The sequence below is a fragment of the Nomascus leucogenys genome, chromosome 14 (assembly GCF_006542625.1).
Source record: "Nomascus leucogenys isolate Asia chromosome 14, Asia_NLE_v1, whole genome shotgun sequence".
NCBI lineage: Eukaryota > Metazoa > Chordata > Mammalia > Primates > Hylobatidae > Nomascus > Nomascus leucogenys.
In genome coordinates this window covers 38,867,450-38,891,269 of record NC_044394.1, presented here as the reverse complement: position 1 = coordinate 38,891,269, position 23,820 = coordinate 38,867,450, and the positions used below count along the sequence as shown (strand labels likewise).

General features: G+C 56.6%; 1 protein-coding gene and 1 non-coding gene across 3 annotated transcripts in view; both read left to right on the top strand.

Moving 5' to 3' along the window:
* The window catches only part of MYO15A (myosin XVA), a 71,440-nt gene that overhangs the window by 29,834 nt on the left and 17,786 nt on the right, over window positions 1–23,820 (top strand). For both annotated transcript variants that reach the window (XM_030826871.1, XM_030826872.1), the window contains 40 exons: window positions 438–563; window positions 1,162–1,239; window positions 2,135–2,283; window positions 2,405–2,450; window positions 2,637–2,761; window positions 3,278–3,395; window positions 3,703–3,878; window positions 4,380–4,464; window positions 5,196–5,249; window positions 5,345–5,426; window positions 5,500–5,630; window positions 6,129–6,224; window positions 7,510–7,745; window positions 9,670–9,851; window positions 10,137–10,209; window positions 10,402–10,593; window positions 10,835–10,995; window positions 11,104–11,198; window positions 12,035–12,149; window positions 12,303–12,370; window positions 12,441–12,518; window positions 12,715–12,895; window positions 13,000–13,132; window positions 13,450–13,555; window positions 13,716–13,788; window positions 15,371–15,492; window positions 15,705–15,764; window positions 16,235–16,310; window positions 16,677–16,792; window positions 16,881–16,999; window positions 17,760–17,901; window positions 18,519–18,630; window positions 18,720–18,794; window positions 19,286–19,464; window positions 20,070–20,185; window positions 20,458–20,530; window positions 20,808–20,880; window positions 21,143–21,216; window positions 21,472–21,554; window positions 22,854–22,984. In XM_030826871.1, coding sequence (XP_030682731.1) covers window positions 438–563; window positions 1,162–1,239; window positions 2,135–2,283; window positions 2,405–2,450; window positions 2,637–2,761; window positions 3,278–3,395; window positions 3,703–3,878; window positions 4,380–4,464; window positions 5,196–5,249; window positions 5,345–5,426; window positions 5,500–5,630; window positions 6,129–6,224; window positions 7,510–7,745; window positions 9,670–9,851; window positions 10,137–10,209; window positions 10,402–10,593; window positions 10,835–10,995; window positions 11,104–11,198; window positions 12,035–12,149; window positions 12,303–12,370; window positions 12,441–12,518; window positions 12,715–12,895; window positions 13,000–13,132; window positions 13,450–13,555; window positions 13,716–13,788; window positions 15,371–15,492; window positions 15,705–15,764; window positions 16,235–16,310; window positions 16,677–16,792; window positions 16,881–16,999; window positions 17,760–17,901; window positions 18,519–18,630; window positions 18,720–18,794; window positions 19,286–19,464; window positions 20,070–20,185; window positions 20,458–20,530; window positions 20,808–20,880; window positions 21,143–21,216; window positions 21,472–21,554; window positions 22,854–22,984 — 4,510 coding nt within the window. The remainder of the gene's footprint in view (window positions 1–437; window positions 564–1,161; window positions 1,240–2,134; window positions 2,284–2,404; window positions 2,451–2,636; window positions 2,762–3,277; window positions 3,396–3,702; window positions 3,879–4,379; window positions 4,465–5,195; window positions 5,250–5,344; window positions 5,427–5,499; window positions 5,631–6,128; window positions 6,225–7,509; window positions 7,746–9,669; window positions 9,852–10,136; window positions 10,210–10,401; window positions 10,594–10,834; window positions 10,996–11,103; window positions 11,199–12,034; window positions 12,150–12,302; window positions 12,371–12,440; window positions 12,519–12,714; window positions 12,896–12,999; window positions 13,133–13,449; window positions 13,556–13,715; window positions 13,789–15,370; window positions 15,493–15,704; window positions 15,765–16,234; window positions 16,311–16,676; window positions 16,793–16,880; window positions 17,000–17,759; window positions 17,902–18,518; window positions 18,631–18,719; window positions 18,795–19,285; window positions 19,465–20,069; window positions 20,186–20,457; window positions 20,531–20,807; window positions 20,881–21,142; window positions 21,217–21,471; window positions 21,555–22,853; window positions 22,985–23,820) is intronic.
* LOC115838490 lies at window positions 8,190–8,293 on the top strand. Its single transcript, XR_004033514.1, has one exon. It is a non-coding gene; the product is annotated as a small nucleolar RNA U13 (small nucleolar RNA).

Below are 23,820 nucleotides of genomic sequence, written 5' to 3'. Positions count from 1 at the left end.
CGACCTACTATATACAACCTGGGGTGATTGAGGCCAGATGGGCAGCTGTGGGTGTTCAGAAGAGAGGCTGCACCAGTCTGGAAAGCCACAAACGGTTTCCTGGAGTAGGTAACCTTGGGATTGGGCCTCAAATCCTGATTGCAAAACACAAGGGTGGAATGGCAGTGACATCAATAGAGTGCAAAGGCAGTTGGCGTGGAGGGGAGGCAGTTAGGAGCTCACCCAGCTATACCTGTCTTCAAGGAACCACTTAGGCCTCCAGTGCCTGGCTAAGGCACTCGCCTTCTGACCCAGGGAGGTGGGCAGCCATGGGAAGCTGTGAGTTGTTCCTCTCTGGTGCTCAATTGGGAGCAGTCGGGGATAGTGAGGTTGCTACCAGGCCAGGAACAGAGTGTCCAGGCCTCCTGCCCACCCACTGATCCCTAAATTGCCCCCAGGCTACAGACCACACCTTCCTACAGAAGTGCCACTACCATCATGGCGCCAACCCGCTCTATTCCAAACCCAAGATGCCACTGCCTGAGTTCACCATCAAGCACTATGCAGGCAAGGTCACCTACCAGGTGAGCCCCAAGACAGTCGGCCTGGCCGCTGGTGCCGCAGTGCTGCTAGCTGTTGGAGACACAGAAGCACAACACTGGCCCCAGACATTCACAGCCAGGTCCAATTCTGGCTCTGCTGTGCCCCGGCTCTGTGACCTTGAGCAAATTGCTTAGCCAGTCTGAGCCTCAGTTCTCTCACTTGGAAAATGGGGATAATAATAGTGCCCAACTCATGGGGTGGGTGTGAAAAATGTAGGGTGGGTTTGATAAAGAGTAGCTCATCAATAGTGACATCACTGTGGTCACCCTCATCACTATTATCTGAGGCACATTCCTGCCCTGGAGGTGTCTTAGGCTAGGATTCCATGCCTCTGTCCCCATCCGGGCCTTACTTTTCTCATCCGTAGAATGGGCACAGGACAATGTCCTTCACTGAGGGTGAGGCCAAGACCCAGGTTGGTCATGTGAAGCCATGGCGAATGCTCCCCTCCCCCAGGAGTAGGGAGAGTGGTGGGGGCTGGAGGGGTGGGGACCATAGAAGTGAGGAGGATCCAGTCGCTCCTAGGATAGACAGAGAGACAGAGGCCAGGATGACCCAGGCCATTGTTCCCCTTTTCAGGTACACAAGTTCCTGGACAAGAACCACGACCAAGTGCGCCAGGATGTGCTGGACCTGTTCGTACGGAGCCGGACACGGGTGAGCCTCGCCTCCCACCGCTCTGGCCCTGCCCCCAGGCATGTCCCCACCCCCACACCCAGCCTGCCTTCAGGCCTGGGACCGTGTTGCCACGTCCTGGCTCCGCTTAGCTTTGGCCAAAGACAAGGGTGGCCTGGACACCCTGTTCCTGGCCTGTTCCCACCTAGCTTGGCTCTGCCCTAAACCTAGCGCCTCATCCTGATCCTGCCCTCTGGCTCCCCACAGCCCCAGTGACTAGACCCCGGCCCCACTCCCAATTCTAACCCTGTACCCCACCAGCTGTGGCCTTGCCCTGTACTTACCCCACTCTGGGCCCCACCCCATTCCCTGGCCCATTCTTTCCTGGCTTCTTGCCAGACCTGTTCCCCCAATCCCACCTCCTGGTGTTCTCAGTTTCCCCCACCCCACCCATAAGGCCCCGGGGGAGAGCTTGGGGGACCAACTTTGGGTTCCTTGAAGGCTTGGGGAGGCCCTGCATCCCAGCTACACTACGGCCAGCAGATGGCCCTATGACAGAGCACAGGCCTGGTAACATCACCTCCCCTATCTGGCCCTCCGCTTCCTCCTTGGGCAACCTCCTCAGGAGGTCATAGCCAGAGTTCACAACCATGTATCTAACAGGCCACCTGGGGGCCAGGCACACGGTCAGTAACTGTGTGTTCCTTAGACTGAAGGGGAAAAAGCCAGTTATGGGATGGATCCCTTGGAAGGTGCTGAGCCCCACCTGTTTTGAGAAGCATGCAAGCCAGGACGACAGAGGCCTTGCAGAGAGAACAGGGGTCCAGTTAGTCTTCAGATCCCCCTGGTCCGGAGATTTACTCCTGCTCTCTGTTCCTCCTCATTTCGGTCTCCCGGCCCCTGCCGGTCTGTTTTCCCTGCCCCGACCCCTGCCCAGGTGGTGGCACACCTCTTCTCCAGCCATGCCCCACAGGCTGCCCCTCAGCGCCTGGGCAAGAGCAGCTCCGTCACTCGGCTCTACAAGGCGCACACCGTGGCCGCCAAGTTCCAGCAGTCACTCCTGGATCTGGTGGAAAAGATGGAGAGGTGGGGTGGGGGGCAGGTGGGCGGAGCACACAGCCTCATCCTTAACCCACCTCATGACCCTCAGAGGTTGAGCGCCTTCTTTTTCTGAGGCCTCATGCTGTCCTCTTCCTGCCACTGCCAGGTGTAACCCCTTGTTCATGCGTTGCCTGAAGCCCAACCACAAGAAGGTGAGTGAGAGCTGAGGCCTCTGAGAGAGCCAAGTCCTCCTGCCCATGCTGTGTGACCTTGGGCAAGTGGCTTGGCCTCTCAGGACCTGCATCTGCCCAGCCTAGCACTGGGACTGTTCACCATGATAGTGCCCTTTGCACATGGCTGAGCCAATGTGCTGACTCCCTCTCTGGGCATCCCTACAGGAGCCAGGTCTCTTTGAGCCAGATGTGGTAATGGCACAATTACGCTATTCAGGGGTGCTGGAGACCGTGAGGATCCGCAAGGAGGGATTTCCAGTGCGCCTGCCTTTCCAGGGATTCATCGACAGGTATCTTGATTATGGTAGTTCCTGAGCTCTACAAATCCCTGCCCAACTCCCCATGGCCCCAGGAATACACAACCCAGGCAGTACAGGGCTTGCCATGCACAGTTGCTCAGGTTGTACACTTCACAAGGCTGCCACATGCTAGCTGTTAATGTGGTAGATACATTTATTGTTTTGCCTTTTTTTTGTAGTTATGTTATATGTTGTATAACATATAATATGTATAATCAACGCTCCGTGTTGATTAGAATGGTTTTAGTAGTTATAATGACAAGTTTCCAGCAGGTGGCAGTCAAGTGTCCTGTTCTACTGAAATCATCTATTATAACAATTGTCTGACATCCAGAAGTAAAGAGTCTTGAGGATGGAGTGCCTTTTTTCAGATTAGAATTAACTATTTGTGGAGCCACCACTGGGACCAGGGTTTTTGGACACCTGGCTGGGGGCAGTAACCCCACGGTCTAGCAGGCACCTCGGGTAGGTCTCATAGCCCCAAACTAAGTTTGGGCCCCCTACCAGGTACTGCTGTCTAGTGGCCCTCAAGCATGACCTGCCGGCTAATGGGGACATGTGTGTGTCAGTGCTGAGTCGCCTGTGCAAAGTCATGCCAGACATGTACCGTGTTGGGGTCAGCAAGGTGAGTCCTGCCCCACAGTCAGCCCTTGGAGACCCCAAGTTTGGGGGCTCCACAACTACTGAGTCAGAAATGTCCAAGCTAGAGACTGCCATCCCAAGAGCAACCCAGATGAGCTTGGGACATGGAATGCTAACTACCTGATTCACCGGCATCCTTTCTTCAACCTCTCCAAGTCCACCCCATCCCTCCAGCCCCGCTCCAGGAGGCTGCCCTGCCTATTCTGTCTCTACAGACTTCTAGAGAGGGAGGGGCCCTTAGTCCAGCCTCCTGGCTCCTATCTGCCTCAGTGCCTTCCTCCTGTCCACAGCTGTTCCTTAAGGAACACCTATACCAGCTGCTGGAGAGTATGCGAGAGCATGTCCTGAATCTGGCAGCCCTCACTCTACAGCGCTGCCTCCGTGGCTTCTTCATTAAGCGGCGATTCCGCTCTCTGCGCCACAAGATCATCCTGCTGCAAAGCCGGGCTCGTGGCTACCTTGCCAGGTGAGGCACAGAAAAGGCAGGATTCCTAGGAGACCTACAGTCAGGCTCAGGAGAGGTCACGCCTGAACTTGGGTGGTGAGCTCCCTATCCCTGGAGGCATGCAAGCTGAGGGTGGAGGCCTCTGCAGGAGAATGATCAGATTCTCTGTGTCTCTGCTTTTGAATGCCCTTCCCAGCCAACCCCAGGCCCTTGTGACTGGTGGGTGGGAATCCATTCGGCCGAGAGGGGCCTTACCCTGCATTTCAGGGAGCTGAGATTGTAAGCTGTTGGGAAATAAATTATTTAGGCAGGTTTAATCCAGGCCTTGCTACTTAATTTGCTGTGTGACCTTGGCAAAGTCACTGCACTTCTCTGAGCTCCAGTTTCCCTTTGTGCCAAAGGACCCCAAGAGTGAGATGTGGGCACTGGCTCCCAGGCCAGGCTGGCAAGGGCCTCTCTACCTCTTGGTCACCCTGTCACCCTGTGGCCCCAATCCCTGACCTCCCCACTCCCCCAACCCAGGCAACGCTATCAGCAGATGAGGAGGAGTCTGGTGAAGTTCCGGTCCCTGGTACACGCATACGTGAGCCGCCGACGCTATCTCAAGGTATAGGCCCTACCCTGTCTGGGTCCAAGGGGACAGCAGAGAAGGGGAAAAGGCACTCAGCACCCAAGAGGAGACCATTGGCCTCAGGCAGTCTTGGGTTCAAATTCTGCCTCTGCCACCCACTAGCTCTATAACCTTGGCCATTGTCTATCCTCAATTTTCCCATCTACCCCTTGGGATTGTGGAGAGGGTTAAATGAGATGTTGCACTGAAGGATTTGGCCTGGTGCTGGGTTCACATTGGGGTCTTCAGGAATTGAAGGCCATTAGAATTTGGCGACCTGAACGTCACTGGGTATGGTTTTGCTCTTACCTTCATGTCTTGACCCACTGTCATGTAAACCAGCCACCAGAAAGACAAATGCAGTTCCCAAAGCAATGAAGCAGTAGGTAGTGCTTACTGAAGGTGGCGCTACAGAGGAGGGCTTCCCATGACACAGTGCTCAGCCACCTCCCAGAAATCCTCCTTGTGTGTCTCTTTCCCCAGCGTTTTCCTCCCTCCGCCTTTTGCCTCTGTCTCTCTCTTGCTCTCTCCTTTTCCCTCCCTGTTTCTCTGGCCAACCTCAGCCTCCCACCCCACCTGTGGAGTGGGGCAGTCACCTCCACACAACAGGCAAGCTGCCCCCCCCCTTGCTTGAGTGTGGCTGCCTTGCGTAAGCTGGCCTGGCCTGCCTGGGTGCCCGTCGTCGCCTCTGCCTGCCACTCCCCACCCTGACATCTGCTCTCCTGAAGCTGAGGGCAGAGTGGAGGCGCCAGGTGGAGGGGGCGCGGCTGTGGGAGCAGGAGGTGGGTGCAGGTCTGGGTGGCAGCAGGGCCAAGGAGGGAGGCTGGCAGGTGGGGATGTGGCAGGCCTGTCCCTGTCCCATGCACTGTCCCTCTAGGAGCTGAGCAAGCGGGAGGTGGTTGCTGTGGGGCACCTGGAGGTACCGGCTGAGCTGGCTGGGCTCTTGCAAGCAGTGGCAGGTGGGTCAGCACCAGGCAGGGGGAGGGCACAGGCAGATCAGAGCAGGCACCGCATTCCCTCCTCTTTCCACAGGCCTCGGGCTGGCCCGGAAGCCTCGGGTGGCCCCTGTGCGGACTCCTCGGCTCCAGGCTGAGCCCCGTGTCACACTGCCCCTGGACATCAACAACTATCCTATGGCCAAGTTTGTCCGGTGCCACTTCAAGGTAAGGGCTAGCTGAAGTCCAAGGCTCCCTGGCTGATAGGCGCTGACCAATTAGAATGGACATTGTCCTTGCCCTGGGGCAGGCTCCTGGCTGTGCCCTGTAGTGTTGGGTATGAGCCTTTTAGTTGCTGGATCATGGGGAATCTGGGAGATCCCTGGGGTCTGGATAGCAGTGGAGAGCCCTCAGGGGCTCAGGCAGGGCTGTTTACCAGCAACCAGTCTGGAAATATTTCAGAAATTGAACAACTGGTGGAGCCATAGCACGTCAGCCCAGCTCTGATTTCCTCCCCTCGAGATGAGGGTTTATCCTGTCCCTACCGCCGACTTGCTGAGGGCCACTCTGGTGGCCCCTCACCAGCCCTCAGTTTCCCCATCCATACACTGAGGACCAAAGCCCCTGCCTCATAGGCTTTGGAGCCCCATGTGGCACAGAGCAGTGGGTCCAGATGTGCCTGTCAGTCCTGGCTCTGTCTGCTCATGTGCCTGCCCTGTGCCCTAGGAACCTGCCTTTGGGATGTTGACAGTGCCCCTGAGGACACCCCTCACACAGCTGCCAGCCGAGCACCATGCAGAGGCCATGAGCATCTTCAAGCTGGTATGGGGTCTGCCCCAGCCCACCTTCTGATTCATAGCCCCTGGCCCTGAAGCTGGCCCATGAGGCTCCAAGTCTTCCCAGCCCTCCCCAAGCCCAACCCATGAGCCCCACACCTCTTCCCCAAAGGACAGACTTTTATGTCAGAGGGGGAAATCTGGCTTCCTCTCTGAGGACTAGTGGCTTTTCTTCTCCCAGCCATCTTCCTGGCAAAAAAAAAAAAAAAAAAAAAAGACTGCCTTGGAGCCTCTCAGGGACACCAAGAAGAGACCCAAATCTTCTCCTTAAGGACTTCTCAGTCTGAAGGGGAAGGCAGAGTTGACCCAGCCAGTGACCACCAGTATGGACAGAGGGAAGCACCAAGGCTAGGGAGTCTGATGGGGCCACTAATTCAGCCCTGGGCAGGGCCAGAGAGGGCTTCGTGGAGGAGAAGGCATTTGAGCTGGAGGGGAATTTGCCAGGCAGGGAGAGTGGAGAAAGTACACAGAGAAGAGGAAATTGGTGTGGTCAGAACGGAGTCAAGAGGACAAGGGTGAGACTGGCCAGTGAGGCCTTGATGACAGACCCAGAGCTTAGATTTCATCCCAAGGCACCTAGGGAGCCAAGGCAGGTGCTTCCATGGGAGGGACGTGGTCATATCCGAATGTTAAAAGGAACCCTCTGTGGCCTAGGTAGAGCAGGAGGTGGGGGCTGGCTGGAGGCCAGGGGTGCAGGGAGGGGGCTAGGGCTGCATGGGGAGCTCTAGAAGGTTCATGAACAGGAAAGATGACACATACTTTGGATCTTTAGTTTTCCCATAGTTGAGGTAAACTGCCTGGTCATTTGGCATACAATATGGCAGTTGCAGGCCAGGCACGGTGGTGCACACTTGTAATCCCAGCACTTTGGGAGGCCAAGGCAGGCAGATCCCTTGAGTCCAGGAGTTTGAGACCAGGCTGGGCAACATGGTGAAACGCTGTCTCTACTAAAAATACAAAAATCAGCTGGGTGTGGCTGCATGCGCCTGTAATCCTAGTTACTTGAGGGGCTGAGGTGGGAGGATCACTTAGGCCCAGGGAAGTTGAGGCTGCAGTGAGCTGAGATCCCGCCACTGCACTCCAGTCTGGGTGACAGAGACTCCATCTCAAAAAAATATTATATATATATATAGCAGTTATATTGTAATATGAGGGACATTTATATGGGCAGGGGCACACATGGGAGGGACATGAGAGGGATGCATGTTGCAGGGTGGGGACTGGAAGGAACAACTTTCTGAGACGCCCAGGAGACTCTGTTCATGGCCCAGATCTTGCGCTTCATGGGCGACCCCCACCTGCATGGTGCCCAGGAGAACATCTTCGGGAACTACATCGTGCAGAAGGGGCTGGCGGTGCCTGAGCTGCGGGACGAGATCCTGGCACAGCTGGCCAATCAGGTGTGGCACAATCACAATGCCCACAATGCTGAGCGGGGCTGGCTGCTGCTGGCCACCTGCCTCAGTGGCTTTGCACCTTCCCCGCGCTTCAACAAGTACCTTCTCAAGTGAGTGGGACTGGATAGGGGCTGGGACGTGAGGGACGGTGGCACCAGCAGTGGAGCCCAAGGCAGGGTCTTAAAGGTCAGGCCAGGAGTCAGATCTCTATGCTGGGAAGCTCAGGCGTGGAGGCTGGCCAGGGCTGCTCTGTGTTTCTACTGGGCTCAGAGCAAGAAAGGAGGGCAGGCCTTCACTGCAGGGGCTAAGAGTTAGGTCAGACTGGATGAGGGACTTCCAGAACTCAGAGTGGGGCAAGACCAGCGTGTGGAGAATTTGGAAAAGAGCATTGACCTCTCACAGCATGAGAGTTTAGTGGGGTGGTTAGGAGCATGGATACTGGACTCAGACAATCAGGGTTCAAATCCCAGCTCAGCCATATATGAGCTGTGTGACCTTGGGTAAGTTACTTAACCTCTCTGGGCTTCAGTTTCCTTACATATCAAATGGGGGTTATTCTTTTATAGTTTATAAGTGTGATAATTGAGTTTTCATGCTCAGGCTTGAGATGTGTCACCCTCAAACCTTGCTAAAACATTAGCACAAGACCAGGCGCAGTGGCTCAGGCCTGTAATCCCAGCACTTTGGGAGGCCAAGATGGGAGGATCGCTTGAGCCCAGGAGTTCAAGACCAGTCTGGACAATGTACTGAGACCTTGTCTCTGCAAAAAATTTAAAAAATTAGCCACACATAGTGGCACACGCATGTAGTCCCAGCTACTCAGGAGGTTAAGGCAGGAGCATTGCTTGAACCCAGGAGGTTGAGGATGCAGTGAGCCAGGATCATGCCACTTACACTTCAGCCTGGGCAACAGAGCAAGACCCTGTCTGATGTTAAAAAAAAATTGCATAATGATAATACCCACTTCATAGGCTCTTGTGCAGAGAAAATATATAAACTCACGTGAAGTGCTTAGAACAGAGAGGGGCACATGGTAGGTGCTATGTGGGTATAACCATCACAATGATGTCACCCTGCTGGGTGAGAAGGATGATTTGCAAGGAAATCGCTCAGGCAGGCCCTGGGTGTGAATCTCAGCTCTGATACTTACCTGCTGTGTGGCCTGAGACAAGTCACTGCCCCTCTCTGAACCTGTTTCTCCCCTATAATTTGGGGATGGCAACAGAACCCACCTAACAGGGTGGCTGTGAGTTACACGGTGTACAGAATCTTGCTTAGGCCAGCATGCAGCAAATGGACATCACCTGGCCAGTCTTGTGACTCTGTGGCAGCTGACAGCAGGGTATAGCCGTTGCTGGTCTGCCTGCCTGGGGCTTTCCTGAGGGCATGGTGCTAGGTTCCCTCTCTAGCTACTGTGGGCCTGCACCAGTGCTGCTCTTGGCCAGGCTTAGCTGCAGGAGATGTAGGATGTGGGGGTGAGGGAAGCATGAGGAATGACTGGTAGGGATTGGGCTCATTGGGCCTGGGTTGAGTTGAACCCTCAGCCGTCCCTTTTATAGGTGAAAACTTGGAGGAGAGGCTCAGAGAGGGCAGATAACCACCCAAGGTTGCCCTGTGAGAGAATGGAGACAGAGCTCTGGTTGTTGCCCACACCCAGCTGCAGACCCCATCCTGTCAATGACATTTTGTTCCAACAAGCTGGAACCTCTTTGGCCTATCCTTGGACCTCTGTGCTGGCCTGAGATACTTCTGGACTAGCCTGGGACCCTTTCAGTTTAGCCATGGGACTCTAAACTACCCTGAGATCTTTTGTAGGCTAGCCTGGGACCCCTTAAGTGCAGTCCCAGAGCACTGGACTCTAGCCTGGGACCCTTCTGAACTAGCCTGGAGCCTTTTCAGCCTCACCTTGGAGCTCTGGAATAGCCTGGGCCTTTCTCATACTAGCCTCAGAATTTCCTACCCCCACTCTCCAGCCCTCAGCCCCCAGCTAGCTTCAGATCCTTCTTGATCCTGGCTCCAACTCCTACCCATCAGGTTTGTGTCTGATTATGGGCGGAATGGCTTCCAGGCTGTGTGTCAGCACCGCCTCATGCAGGCCATGGGCCGGGCCCAACAGCAGGGCTCGGGGGCTGCCCGAACCTTACCCCCGACCCAGCTCGAGTGGACAGCGACCTATGAGAAGGCCAGCATGGCACTGGACATTGGCTGCTTCAATGGTAAGCTGCCTTCCCCCACCTCAGTGAGGGCAGTGGGAGTCAGCAGGGCCCTGTGAGCCCTGGGGATGGCAGAAGCCACTGGATGTTCTGGAGCTGGGGAGGGGCCTTCTCAGATGTGGCTCTGCGTGAAAGTCTGTGTGTGGGGGTAGGACCTGGCCCAGGAAAGGGGAGCCAGGGAAGTGAGGCTACAGATACAGGAAGCCTGAAAGGAAGAAGCAAGCAGGGAGGCACAGCCAAACTGGACTCAGATGCTCCAACCTGAGCCCGGCACCTGCTGCGCCCCAGGTGACCAGTTCTCCTGCCCGGTGCACTCCTGGAGTACGGGGGAAGAGGTGGCTGGAGACATTCTGAGGCACAGGTTGGCTCCTAGGATGCCTTCCCAGCACACTCTTATGTACCTGGAATGTTGTGGGGGGAGGTCAGATCCCCCAGAGGGTCCCATAGGGTCCACTCTGTTCATGTTTAGGGTCTGGCTTATAACCCAGGATCTCCCCAGGTAGTGCCTGACGACTCTGTCCCTCATTTCCATTCCTGTGCATGCCATCACCAGGGGGCTGGCAGATGGCTGGCGCGGCTGGACCGTGGCCATGAAGAATGGTGTCCAGTGGGCAGAGCTGGCTGGCCACGACTACGTGTTGGACCTGGTGTCGGACCTGGAGCTGCTCAGGGACTTCCCTCGACAGAAGTCCTACTTCATTGTGGGCGCAGAGGGGCCTGTAGCCAGCAGGGGAGGCCCCAAAGTGTAGGTAGCTATGGGGGATCCACTCACAGATGGCCACTCCCAGGCAGAAGGCCTGCCCCTCCCAGCTGCTGGGACAGGCTGAGCCCTGAACTTAGACTTCAGGTTCTTAAGGAGGTAGAGTTCACCAAAGGATCCTGCTTTTAAAGGGAGAAAGCCACCAAATACCAGGGTACAGAAGAAAATTTGGGGGATTCTGGGATCTCTCTGGGGGTCAGTAGCTCCACGTTTCTTTTCCCCACAGCGTGTTTGGGAACAGCTGGGACTCGGATGAGGACACGGCCACTAGACCCCAGCCCCAGGAGCACATGCCCAAAGTACTTGACTCTGATGGGTACAGCAGCCACAATCAGGACGGTACAAATGGGGAGACTGAGGCCCAAAGAGGGACAGCAACCTACCAAGGTCAACCAACAATGCCTGCTGTCTCTGGTGGGGAGGGAGCCTTAGAGGCTGTGTGGGTGGAAATCATCAAGAAAAAATAACTTGACATTTTTGTGCCTTCCCCTCCAGAGTCAGACAGTCTTGGAGAGCCTGCTGTGCCCCACAGGGGGCTGGACTGCTACCTGGATAGCCTCTTCGACCCTGTGCTGTCCTACGGGGATGTGGTAGGGATGGTGTGGGGTGGGTTATTTGCAGACAGCAGGCACAGCATGTACACCACCCAAGTCACACACTTGTACAGGGTGACCTGAGAGCTTCTCACAGCCAGGGTCATGGGGTGGTGTGTCCCATCTGGGCGTCTGCTGGATGCTGGACAAAGGATGAGGGTCTCTTCGCAGCTAGAGATGCTCTTGGCTGATCCTGGAAGGACCCACAGTTAGAAGTGCACCTCTAGCAAGGCGCGGTGGCATGCCTCTGTAGTCCCAACTACTTAAGAGGCTGAGATGGGAGGATCATTTGAGCCCAGGAGTTTGAGGCTGCAGTGAGCTGTGACTGCACCACTGTGCTCCAGCCTGGGCAACAATGAGACCCTGTCTCAAAAAAGAAAAAAAAAAAGGGGGGAAGAAGTGCACCTTTGGTGGCAGCCAGCCCCCCGGGACCACTAAAATATCTCGATCTGGATGGAGTTGAATGACCTTGGTCCCCGGGTCTTCTGGCCCCAGATCTCACGAGACCCCTCAGGTACCCTTACTCACTCTGGAAATTCCAGAACCCACCCCACCCCCACTGCCCCTGGCATGATATACAGCCCTGAGCAGGGTACAGCCCCTCCTTTACTCCTCTGGGGAAGAGGGGATGGGTTGGGGGCTCATATGGTTATGGAGACGACTGGTTGGGATGCCATAGGGGTAAAGGCTGAGCATACAGCAGACACTGAGCCAGTGGGAGGCTGCCCCCTCCCACCAGAGGGTGGGGAAGAGGCCAGTGTCAGGTGCCTGTTGCCATGGAACCTTGTGAGTACAACAATGAGATGGTCACTTGAGCCACACACTGCCCCCAGGACCTGGAGAAGCCAACAGCCATTGCCTACCGCATGAAAGGGGGAGGCCAGCCCGGTGGAGGCAGCAGTAGTGGTACTGAAGACACCCCCAGGAGACCCCCAGAGCCAAAGCCAAGTAAGTGCCTCCCCAGGGTGGTTCCAGGGTTGGGCAGGGCCAGAGCCACTTGCTAGTGTGCTAGAATGGAGGCAGCCACAGCATGATGGGGGGTGAGAGGAAGGGAGGAGGGCATCTCCAGTGCCATCTGTGCCTTCTGCCCCCTCCCCTCAGTCCCAGGCCTGGATGCCTCCACATTGGCTCTGCAGCAAGCCTTCATCCACAAACAGGCCGTGCTGCTGGTGAGTGAGGGAGGGACTGCTGGGGGGTGGAGAATGGACCTGCCTGGTGACCACTGCCACCTCTCCCCAGGCCCAGGAGATGACCCTGCAGGCCATGGCACTCCAGCAGCAGCCCCTGAGTGCTGCCCTGAGATCCTTGCCCGCAGAGGTGAGCCTGGCCTGCCCAGGGTGCAGGGGTTGCTTGGAGACGCAAGCTGTAAAGAGGAGCGCTGTGCTGCTCCAGGGCACTATTGTGCCTCTCTGAGCCCAGGAGCTCCACAACCCATCTTTGACAGAGATCTGGGGTCCCAGAAAGCAGCCTGGTATATCCCAGGCAGCCCACCCTCACGTCCTGTTCTCCACAGAAACCCCCCGCACCAGGGGCACAGCCGAAGTCTGTAGGCACCGGTCCCCCTGCCAAACCCGTGCTCCTGCGTGCCACTCCAAAGCCCTTGGCCCCAGCCCCTCTGGCCAAGGCTGCAAGGCTCCCCACCAAGCCTGTGGCTGCCCCTGTTCTAGCTCAAGATCAGGCTTCTCCAGAAACCAGTGAGTGCCCTATCCCAGCCTCTGGGGCTTCCCAGGACAGGCCTGGTGGTGTGGTTGTGCCCCTTGTGGCCTCACCCTGTTTCCACCATGCTGCTTGCCCACAGCTTCACCCTCCCCAGAGCTGGTCCGGTACTCTACGCTCAACTCTGAGCACTTCCCACAGCCCACACAGCAGATCAAGAATATTGTCAGGCAGTACCAGCAGCCGTTCCGGGGAGGCCGGCCCGAGGCCCTCAGGTCAGCACTGCCCCTGCCCCCAGCCCTCCAGCCCCCTCACTGTGCCTGAGTGTCCATCATGGCCCACCAGCTTACCAGTTGAAGCGCCCTGCCCAGCTCCTGTTAGGGAGGGAGTTTGTTTATACTGATGAGTCCAGATGAGGCCTTGCTGTTGTCTAGGTTGTGCTGTAGGACTTCAGGCCAGTCTCTGCTTCTCCCTGGATTCTCATTTATAATGAAGGGGGGTGGTGGAGGAGGAGGAAATTCCCTACTGTCAAACTATGTGATGGGAGGGGGAGACTCAGTGTCAACCCACCACAGTACTCCAATGCCCACAGGAAGGATGGCGGGAAGGTGTTCATGAAGCGGCCAGACCCTCACGAGGAGGCCCTGATGATCCTGAAGGGGCAGATGACTCACCTGGCAGCTGCACCTGGCACCCAGGTGAAGGGGGAGGGTGGGGCTGGGCCCAGGTGGAACAGAAGACAAAGAGGGGCCTCAGGGATCCTCAGAAACCAGCTACCCCTATAAGCTGTGGCCCTGCCACTGCCCCTCCACAGGGCCTGCCTGTTGCCCCCTGAGCAGTCTCTTTGGGGTGGGACAGGTGTCCAGAGAGGCCGTGGCCCTGGTGAAGCCGGTGACCAGTGCACCAAGACCATCCATGGCACCCACTTCAGGTGAGAGGGCCAGGAGGGAGGGAGGGGGGGGTGTCCAAGTATATGAGGAAGTCTGTGGGCACAGGTGAGCGTGTCGGTGGAGTGTGTGTGTCTATGTCCCTGAGCCCCTGTGTATATCTTGTGAGCACATTGGTGTAATTATAATGTCAACACTTAAGTAGCACAGATCTCAGGCCAGGCCCATCCTGGCCTCATGTAATCCTACCAGAACCCTTCAAGGTAGCACTGTTGTTCCTACATGTTGCAGATGGGGAAATGGAGGCACAGATAGGTTAAGTGGCTTGCCTAAGGTCACACAGCTCAAAAGTGGCAGACCAGGGATATCAGCTCAGGCCTCCTGGCATCACAGTTGAAGCCCTAACCTCTATACCCTTTGTCTCTCGGCAGCTACAGTGACCTTAACAGCTATAAAGCAGTTCCCATCCTGCCCCTGGCAAAAACCCTCTGATGGCTCCTACAATAAGCTCCAAACTCCTCACCGTGGCCTATGAGATGCGACATGATGTGCCCACCTCCCCAGCCTCATCTCCTCTCTTCCTCGCCTTGGCACATTCTGTTCCTCTCTGTTCTCAGAACACTCCAAGCCCACTCTTGCCTTGCATGTTCCCTGTGCCTAGAATGCTCTTCCCCAAGACCTTTGCATGCCTGGCTCCTTCTCACCATTCACGTCACAGCTCAAATGTCACCTCTGTCACCTCGGCAAGGTCTGCCTAGATTGCTAGGAGTGAAGGACCTCACAGACCAGCTCTCCAGGATCCACCCTAAACCACCGTGCTTTACCGCCACCCCAGCCTCAGGCACTGAGAGCTTTGTTTCTGAATGATCTGTGCCACCCACACCTGCCATGGGCACTAAACTCCAGAGCAGGGGCATTGTTTACCTTACTTGCGGGGCCATCTCAGCCTTTAGCCCAGGCCTGTATACAATAGGTGTTTTGGCTGGGTGCAGTGGCTCACGCCTGTAATCCCAGCACTTTGGGAGTCCGAGGCGGGTGGATCACAAGGTCAAGAGATCAAGACCATCCTGGTCAACATGGTGAAACCCCTTCTAAAAACACAAAAATTAGCTGGGCGTGGTAGTGGGCACATCCAATAGGTGTTTTTATGTGCTGAATGAAAGGCTGGGTCATGTGTGACCCTTGTGAGCAGCTGTTTCTGTGGACCGCTCCTAGGTCCCCTCCTCCACCCGCCCTGCCTCTCCCACTTCATCCTAAGAGGTGCCTGTGGCCGGGCGCAGTAGCTCATGCCTGTAATCCCAGCACTTTGGGAGGCTGAGGCGGGCGGACCACCTGAGGTCAGGAATTCGAGACTAGCCGGCCCAACATGGCGAAACCCCATCTCTACTAAACATACAAAAAATTAGCCGGGCGTGGTGGTGGGCGCCTGTAATCCCAGCTACTCAGGAGGCTGAGGCAGGAGAATCGCTTGAACCCAGGAGGCGGAGCTTGCAGTGGGCCGAGATTGCGCCACTGTACTCTAGCCTGGGCGACAACAGCGGAACTCCGTCTCAAAAAAAAAAAAAAATTAATTAAATAAAAAAACGAGGTGTCTTTTCCTGACTCCCTGATCCCTGCGTTCTCCAGCTCTGCCCTCGCGATCGCTGGAGCCCCCTGAGGAACTCACGCAGACGCGCCTCCACCGCCTCATCAACCCCAGCTTCTACGGCTATCAGGACGCCCCCTGGAGGATCTTCCTGCGCAAAGAGGTGCCGAGCACGGCCGTAGCCAGGGGAGGGGCTGAAGCGGGGCAGAGGAGGGTCTAGGACTTGGGGAGCGAGCCCAGGAAGACAGAAAAAAGCCAGGCTGAAACCAGGGGTGGAGTTACAGCCAGGGCGGAACTGCATCAAGGGGCGGGGCCGGGTGTGAAGCAAGGCCAGGGGGCAGTCGGACAGTACCCACTGAAGCCCCGCCCCTGCAGGTGTTTTACCCCAAGGACAGCTACAGCCATCCTGTGCAGCTTGACCTCCTGTTCCGGCAGGTGAGGTCCTGTCTCCCCTTTCTGCCTCAGTGAACTCAAAGATGAGCTAGCTGCAAAGCCTGCCTCTGCATGTTGGGATTTGGGGTCCTTGACCAGGGTGAGGATGGGCAGCTGTTTTATTGAATCTCCCCCTCCCATGCGCAGGTTCACTGAGCCCACAGTTCAACCTAATCAGAGCCATAGTTTGTCTGAGCTAGACATGGCCCAGAGATCAAATGTAAACCCTGTAAATCCCCTTGTATAGATTAGGAAACTGTGGCCTAGGAAGGGTGGCCTGGATTGTGGGGGTGAGGAGAAAGGAGAGGGCCCTGTAAGTGAGATCTGATTTACACAGATGACCCAGCTTACAGATGACCCCACTGCTGCAAAATGGGACCCCTCCCACATTGCCACTCACCCTAGTATAGTCCAGCCTGGGTCCCGGCTTGGGGAGTCCCATGTGCTGCCTGCATCACAGCCTGTTCCCACAGATCCTGCACGACACGCTCTCCGAGGCCTGCCTTCGCATCTCTGAGGATGAGAGGCTCAGAATGAAAGCCTTGTTTGGTATCTCGGGGGAGGGGAGGCGTATTGATTGACTGGTTGGAGGGGCAACCTGTCAGAGGCACAGCCAGCCCTGTCCTAGAGGGAGACTGAGGCTGACAAGCCCAGGCCCACCATCTCCCAGACATGTGCCTCCTTGCTCTGCTTCTCTGGCCTCTCGCATGGCCGGGCTGCATGTTTGGGGTTGGCAATGCCTGACACACTGTGTGTCCTGGCCATCTCGTCCATTTCTGGGTTTCAGTTTTCTAGTATAGACACTGGTCAGATACCTTCTTGCTGGGTATCAGCCACCTCCCTCCCTGACATCCCCAAGATGGGGGCTGCCAGGGGAGTGGGGAGAGGGTCCTGACCAGACCTGGCCTCCCATAGCCCAGAACCAGCTGGACACACAGAGGCCTCTGGTAACGGAAAGCGTGAAGCAGGCTGTGGTCAGCACTGCACGAGACACCTGGGAAGTCTACTTCTCCCGCATCTTCCCCGCCACGGTGCGAGCCCCTCACTTGCCCCCTAGCTGTCCAGAGGATTCAGGGATGAGACGAGAGGATCCTCACATGCCCTTCATCTCTGCCCCAGGGCAGCGTGGGCACTGGTGTGCAGCTCCTAGCTGTGTCCCATGTGGGCATCAAACTCCTGAGGATGGTCAAGGGTGGCCAGGAGGCCGGCGGGCAGCTGCGGGTCCTGCGTGCATACAGGTGACCAGCAGGGGCGAAGTGGGGCTGGCTAGAGACTGGGGTACAGACTGGCATCGGCATTTCCTTCCTTTCCACAGCCACTTACCAAGTACCCATGATGCGCCAGGCTCTGTGCCAAGCCATTGAAGCAAACCCATTTTAGAGCTGGGGAAACTGAGGCTCAGAGAGAGAAGTTGTTTGTCTCAGGTCACACAGGGGGAAGGGATTGAGCTAGGCACCCACTCCCCTGCCCTCCTCCCAACCTGCACAGCAGCAGCACTGTGCAGAGGGGCAGCTGTGCTGGAAATGACCAAATCCTGAGGCAGCTGGGGAGGGAACCGCTGCCAGCAGTGACACCTTACTGAGTCCTCAGACTCCCTCCGCTGCCAGAAGTCCCTTTTGTCCTTTTTAACACGAGGATGGGAATAGAACCTTGCTAACTGGTTAGGTAAAAGTTTCATGCTTTGAAAGATGGAGAGAATTTGGTCAATGGGTGAAAGAGAGATTTGGGTAGGCACAAATCTAGATTTAGAGCTTGGACCAAGGGACAAAGGGTGGAGAGGGGCCGGAGTGTTGGCCCAAAGGGTGGTAGGAACTGAGCTGAAGCCACAGCCTGGGTCAGAGAGGGGAAGCAGGAAGCTTAGGGTCCTGTGGGAGCTGGCACAATGGGGCAAGGTTGGGCTGGGCTTCAAATGGGGCAGGACAGGAACAGAAGCAGCACAATAGGTGGAAGGAGGGCATCCCTCTGGCAGTGGAGTCATGCCGCCGGCCCATCCTCCAGCTTTGCAGATATCCTGTTTGTGACCATGCCCTCCCAGAACATGCTGGAGTTCAACTTGGCCAGTGAGAAGGTCATCCTCTTCTCAGCCCGAGCGCACCAGGTCAAGACCTTGGTAGATGACTTCATCTTGGAGCTGAAGAAGGTAAGGATCTTCTCACAGATCTTCCTTCCACCCAGGCTGAGGGCCAGCAACAGGGCTCTCCCTGTTCCGGGGAAATATGACTGTGTCCATAGACTTCTGTCTACCTCCAGGCCTTTGCACTGGCTGTGCCTTCCACTTGGAATACCCTTTCCCCCTTTTGCCTGCTCCTTCAGAAAACCTTTGCCAATGCCCCCTGCCGGGTGGCACAGCACCTCCCCTGAGGTCTGCAGCAATTGTACTCCTCACCCTCCTGCCTTGGCTGCATGGCCCGTCCACTGTATCTCAATCTCTTTCCATCCCCTCTGCCCACTCCTGACTGGCAGCCCCCAGGCCTAGGGCAGGTCATCTCTGTGCCCCAGGCCCGAGGAAGACTTCAGCAGGAAAGTCGGTGAGGGATTGAGTGGGGAAGGCCTATGTGTGTGCCCTAAAGTCCATCTGTGTCCCTCAGACTCACCTTCCAGCCCTTTCTTCCACCCAGAATGCCCTTCCCTCTTCTCACCTAATGAAGGCTCCCTTCCCTGATGAGTCAGGAAGGATGTGAGGAGCAGAGGTGGCCCTAGGCCTCTGGGAGTGGGGTGATAGGGCTGTAGCCCTCACCCTGTCCCTGGCTGACCCAGGACTCTGACTACGTGGTCGCTGTGAGGAACTTCCTGCCTGAGGACCCTGCGCTGCTGGCTTTCCACAAGGGTGACATCATACACCTGCAGCCCCTAGAGCCACCTCGAGTGGGTCAGTGCCACTGGAGTGGGCTGGGGGCAGGAGGGGGAGGCTGGCCAAGGGGCCTCCCTGGCAGATGCTGACCCAAGCCTGGCCCACAGGCTACAGTGGCGGCTGCGTGGTTCGCAAGAAGGTGGTGTACCTGGAGGAGCTGCGATGTAGAGGCCCCGACTTTGGTGGGTGCCCCAGAACCTGGAACCCCATACAGGGCACATCCTAGTATCACCCACTCATGGTGCAGATGCACAGTGAGGGTTTCTTGGTGCCCGAAAGTGGTCTGGGTTGGTCAGGTCTCCTAAGGTCCAGCTGTGGCCTGTCAGTACCTGTTGGTGGCCAGACAGCCCAGCCCTCTGCTTTGCCTGAGGGGTCTCCGTGGGCATTTCCATGTTTGTGGCCTGAATCTCTCTTTATGTCTCCACATGACCTGAGAGTCCACAAACCCTGCTTTGCCTTTTTGCTTCACTTCCCCTTTATGGTCCTGTGGCCCTGAGAAAATCCCTTTCCTTCCCTGAGCCTGTTTCCTCATCTGTAAAATGGGTTTGATGGCCTGGCCTGCCTCACAGAGTTCTAGAGAAGGGTTAAGAAGGTACCCAAATCTCCCTAAAGGACCCCCTTAGTCACAAGACAAGACCCTCCTGTTTGCCTTAGACCTTTTACCCACCCCTAGGCTGGAGGTTTGGGACCATCCACGGGCGCGTGGGCCGCTTCCCTTCGGAGCTGGTGCAGCCCGCTGCTGCCCCCGACTTCCTGCAGCTGCCAACGGAGCCAGGCCGCGGCCGAGCAGCCGCCGTGGCCGCCGCTGTAGCCTCTGCAGCCGCTGCACAGGAGGTGGGCCGCAGGAGAGAGGTGAGACCAGTGTGGGTAGGGTGGGGCGGGGTAGCCCAGGGGGAAGGGGCCGCTGCAGAAGGGGTGAGGCAAGTGGGGATAAGGTGGGCCAAGGGCCTGGCCAGGCTCTTGGGGCGTGGCTGATCTCGGACTAGGGTGAGGGTGAACCGGTAGAGTGAGCTGCAGGTGAGACCCGGGAGATGGGACCAGAGATGGTTGGAGGTGTGGCCAAATGGGGTAGGGAAGGATGAAGATCAGCTGGTTGTAATCAGGACAATGGGGTCAGACCAACCTGGGCCCTCCAGTTGGTGAAGTCTACCAGGGATGGGGCGGGCCAGGTGAGTGGGCGGCTTGTGGAGCTAGCGAGGGGTGGGGTCAGCTGTGATGTGGCAGTTGGGCAAGGGCGTGGCCAAGTCGGGCAGGGAGCAAGGTTAGCACAGCAAGTAAAAGGCGTGGGCGGGCTGAAGGGGTAAGAACAACGGGATGCGGGTGGGTCCAGAGGGATGGGTGGGTGGGCGGCTTGAGAATCTGCGTCCAGTCAGCGAGGGGTTGCCTTGTCAGTTTTGACCGAAGGGCTAGGCGTGGTGTGGCCCGACAGGGCCTTCCTAGCTCCGCCTCTTCTGCAGGGTCCCCCAGTCAGGGCCCGCTCTGCTGACCATGGGGAGGACGCCCTGGCGCTCCCACCCTACACAATGCTCGAGTTTGCCCAGAAGTATTTCCGAGACCCTCAGAGGAGACCCCAGTGAGTGGCGGCCCCACCCCTCTTCCCCACAGTGGGAGGGTTCTGGGCTTCTTGCTGCCATCCAAACTGCAGGCTGTCGGTCTTGGAGGCCCCACTTCTGGTGGGAGAGATGAGAGACCACCCAGGTGTGAGGCCCATTTCAGTGCCTGCCTCTGGGGGTCTTCCTAACCGGTAGACTGATCAGAGTGGTGGGTCAAGAACATCCCCATGTGGAAAAGGATGTAGCCAAGGCTTGGGCAGGACAGGTCAGTGGCACCCACCTCCCACTGCAGGGATGGCCTCAGGCTGAAATCCAAGGAGGCTCGGGAGTCCAGAACCTTGGAGGACATGCTTTGCTTCACCAAGGTGTCCAGTCCGGGACCTCAGTTTCCCCATCTGTAAAATGGTGATGCAGGGGCCCCCTCCCAGGCTCCTGGGGCCAACAAACTTGTTCTCAGTGAGACCCTCTGGTTCTCAGCACCCTGATTCCCTCCCAAGGACAGCATCTGTCCCCAGGGTTGGGCCTGGCTCCCCTTTTGTGACGTGGAGCCTCCTGTTATCATATGGTCTTGGAACACAATGTGTCCCCTTTCTGTTCTGACGTGTCCCTCCTCCATCATGACACAGCCCTCTTCCCCCACAGACTCCCCTCCAGGAATCCCTCATCGAACTCAGCGACAGCAGCCTCAACAAGATGGCCACCGACATGTTCCTAGGTGTGGGAGTGGGACTGCAGCCAGGGCTCTGGGCTAGGTGGGATCCAGCACTGTGTGGTCTCTACTGGTCTCCACTCCTCCTTGATCTTCAGATTCTTTGCCTCCCACCAGCTCAGACGTGGGAAACATTTAAGAGAATAGAAGCTCCCAGCTGCCTGTGGCCAAGGCTCCCAGGGAGGGGCTCAGCCCTGGGGCTGCCTGGAGGGGGGGGGTGGGCAACTGGGGGTTTGGTGGGTCTGAGTGGGATAGGTCTTTCCTACAGCTGTAATGAGGTTCATGGGGGATGCCCCACTGAAGGGCCAGAGTGACCTGGACGTGCTTTGTAACCTTCTGAAGGTCAGTCCAGCCAACTTTGCCAGATGCCCCCTTTCCTGCTCTGTGGCTCAGTTTCCCCATCTGTCAATGAGTCACAGGACATTAGGGTGGGAAACTTCTCCCATGGTCCAAAGAGGAATGCATCATGCTGGTGGGGAGGGGGCTGGGAAAGGGACACCAGGCCTGTCTTCAGGTGCCCACCCTGTTCTTATGTACCTGGTATGTGACATAGCCCCTAGCATGTCTTTGGTGTGTGACCTCCCTGCCCTCCTTCAGCTGTGCGGGGACCATGAGGTAATGCGGGATGAATGTTACTGCCAAGTTGTGAAGCAGATCACAGACAATACCAGCTCCAAGCAGTGAGTGAACTGGACTTTACCCCACCATCCCCTCACCGTGTCCATGCTCCAGGAGGGACCAGTTCAGCCTCCCACCTCCTCAGGCCTGACCCCTCCTGGATTATCTTCCCCTCACCCTCATCCTCACTCAATAGAGCATGTTTTTTGGAATTACCTGGTTTGGAACACACCATTTCTGCTCTCTGAACTTTAGTGCCCTCATCTGTAAAATGACAATGATAATGTGTAAGTCCAGATTCTTAGTTGCAAGTGACAGAAACCCAACTCAGGCTAGTTTAACCAAAAGGGAACTTGTTGATTCAGAGAAGTGAAAAGTCAGTGAGTATGTGGCCTCAGGCATAGCTGGATCCAGGTGTCATTAGGAAGCAGGCTTTCTCCATCTTCTGGCTCTGCTTTCCTCTGTGTTGATCATTCCCAAACAGCCTCTCCCACAGAGTAGCAAGGTGGCAGGTCTGGGGTGACAGCTCAGCAATCCCACAGAAAGCAAGACTGACCCAATATTTGCTGTAGAAATTCTTAAATCCAGCCTTACAGGCCTGAGTTGGTCACATGCTCAACCCTGTACCAACTGTGCCTATCCCTAGGCCAGTCACTGTGGCCAGGGGCTGCAGTGTCCACGTTGACCAAACCTGACTTCCACGCCCATCTCCAAACCACAGGGATCCAGAGCAGGGTGGGTGGTTTCCCAAAGGAAGCCCAAGTGTTGTTCCCAGACACCAGATATCCCTACAAATGAAACCCTCACACCCAGGACCATGTGAAGATGAATTACTGTGTTCCACTCATGCAGGGCCAGCACACAGTAGGTGCTCAATGTGTGCGTGCTCTTGTTACCATCAGGTGCATCCTCCTGTCTCCATCTGCACTACCTCCTCACTTGCTCTCCGTCTCCTCAGGAATTTTAGAACCACTCAGCTTGTCCTCCTGCTCCTCCCAGCCCTGGGCCTTACCTGGCATAACCTCTACACAGTCTCAGCAGCTTCCCCTTTTCCCAGAAGCCTCCCTAGAGAGATCCCCTACCTGTTGTGAGGCAGAAAAGAGAAGAATAGGAGAAGAAAGAGTCACAGTGCTTCCCCTACCTGGGGATGATGTCTGGGGCCCCATCCCCTTCCGTCCCTATCCCCCATCCTGACTCCCCAAGCAGAATATGCCTTTTGCATATCACTGCGCAGGGAGGGGCATCCTCAGGGGACAGGAGCTGCCTGAGAGTTGGAATCTGTCTCAGCTCAATCCCAGGAGGCTCTTGGCACACTGTAGTGCTGTGGCCACCTGTGATGTGGCCCCCATGTGTCCTTGCAGGGACAGCTGCCAGCGAGGCTGGAGGCTGCTGTATATCGTGACTGCCTACCACAGCTGCTCTGAGGTCCTCCACCCACACCTCACTCGCTTCCTCCAAGACGTGAGCCGGACCCCAGGCCTGCCCTTTCAGGGTGAGAAGTGGATGAGTGGGAACCCAGCGCTGCATGCTTCTCCCATGGGGACTGGGTGGGCAGCTGGTGGGAGGGGAAACCCAGAGGGCCTCGCTCCTCACAGATGCTGAACAATGTTTACCAATATTAATATACTCCCCAAACATTTGTGAAGGTTTCACAGGGGCTGGCGTGGTGGTTTGTCTGATCTAATGGAGGGGGTGATCAGGGATGACTCCTTGGAGGAAGTATTGCCCTGGGTAGGAGGGATTTCCAGGTGGAGTGAGTGACAGGAGCAAAGACGGGTGGGAATACGTGGTATGTGGGAGAAGAGAAGGAGGTGGGCAAGAATCCAGAGTACTGGGGTGCGGCCCTGCCTCTCTGACTGTTGGGACTCAGCAAGGGTTGTGAGGGATCTGGGCAGAGGTGGGCCCAAGCTGGTATCATCCCCCTTAGAATATGGAGAAAGGAGGGGGCCACTCTTCAGCGTTGTTTCCATAGCAACCCCTGGGGCTCCCGGAGAAGGAGGCTGGGGCCCCTGTAGTCACCATGGCAGCCGTGGAGGAGATAGGAGACCTTACCCTTCCTGCCTCTGAATGCTTCTCTCTGATTCAATTAACAAACATTCAACCCACAGATGAATAGACCCAGCTCCCTATGGAAGAGCTCCCAGATGCATAAAAGCAACAGAATGTGCCCTAGAACTCTTGACTCAGAGAAATGGAGTGCTGATGCTGGGGTCTCCTGTACTGGGAGGGCTGGGTGAGGGAGGGCAGCTGGCAGGGTATCCCAGCTGGCATGAGCAGAGCTGCATCACCCTAGCCACAGAGCCTATGAGATACAAGCTCCCCAGTCAG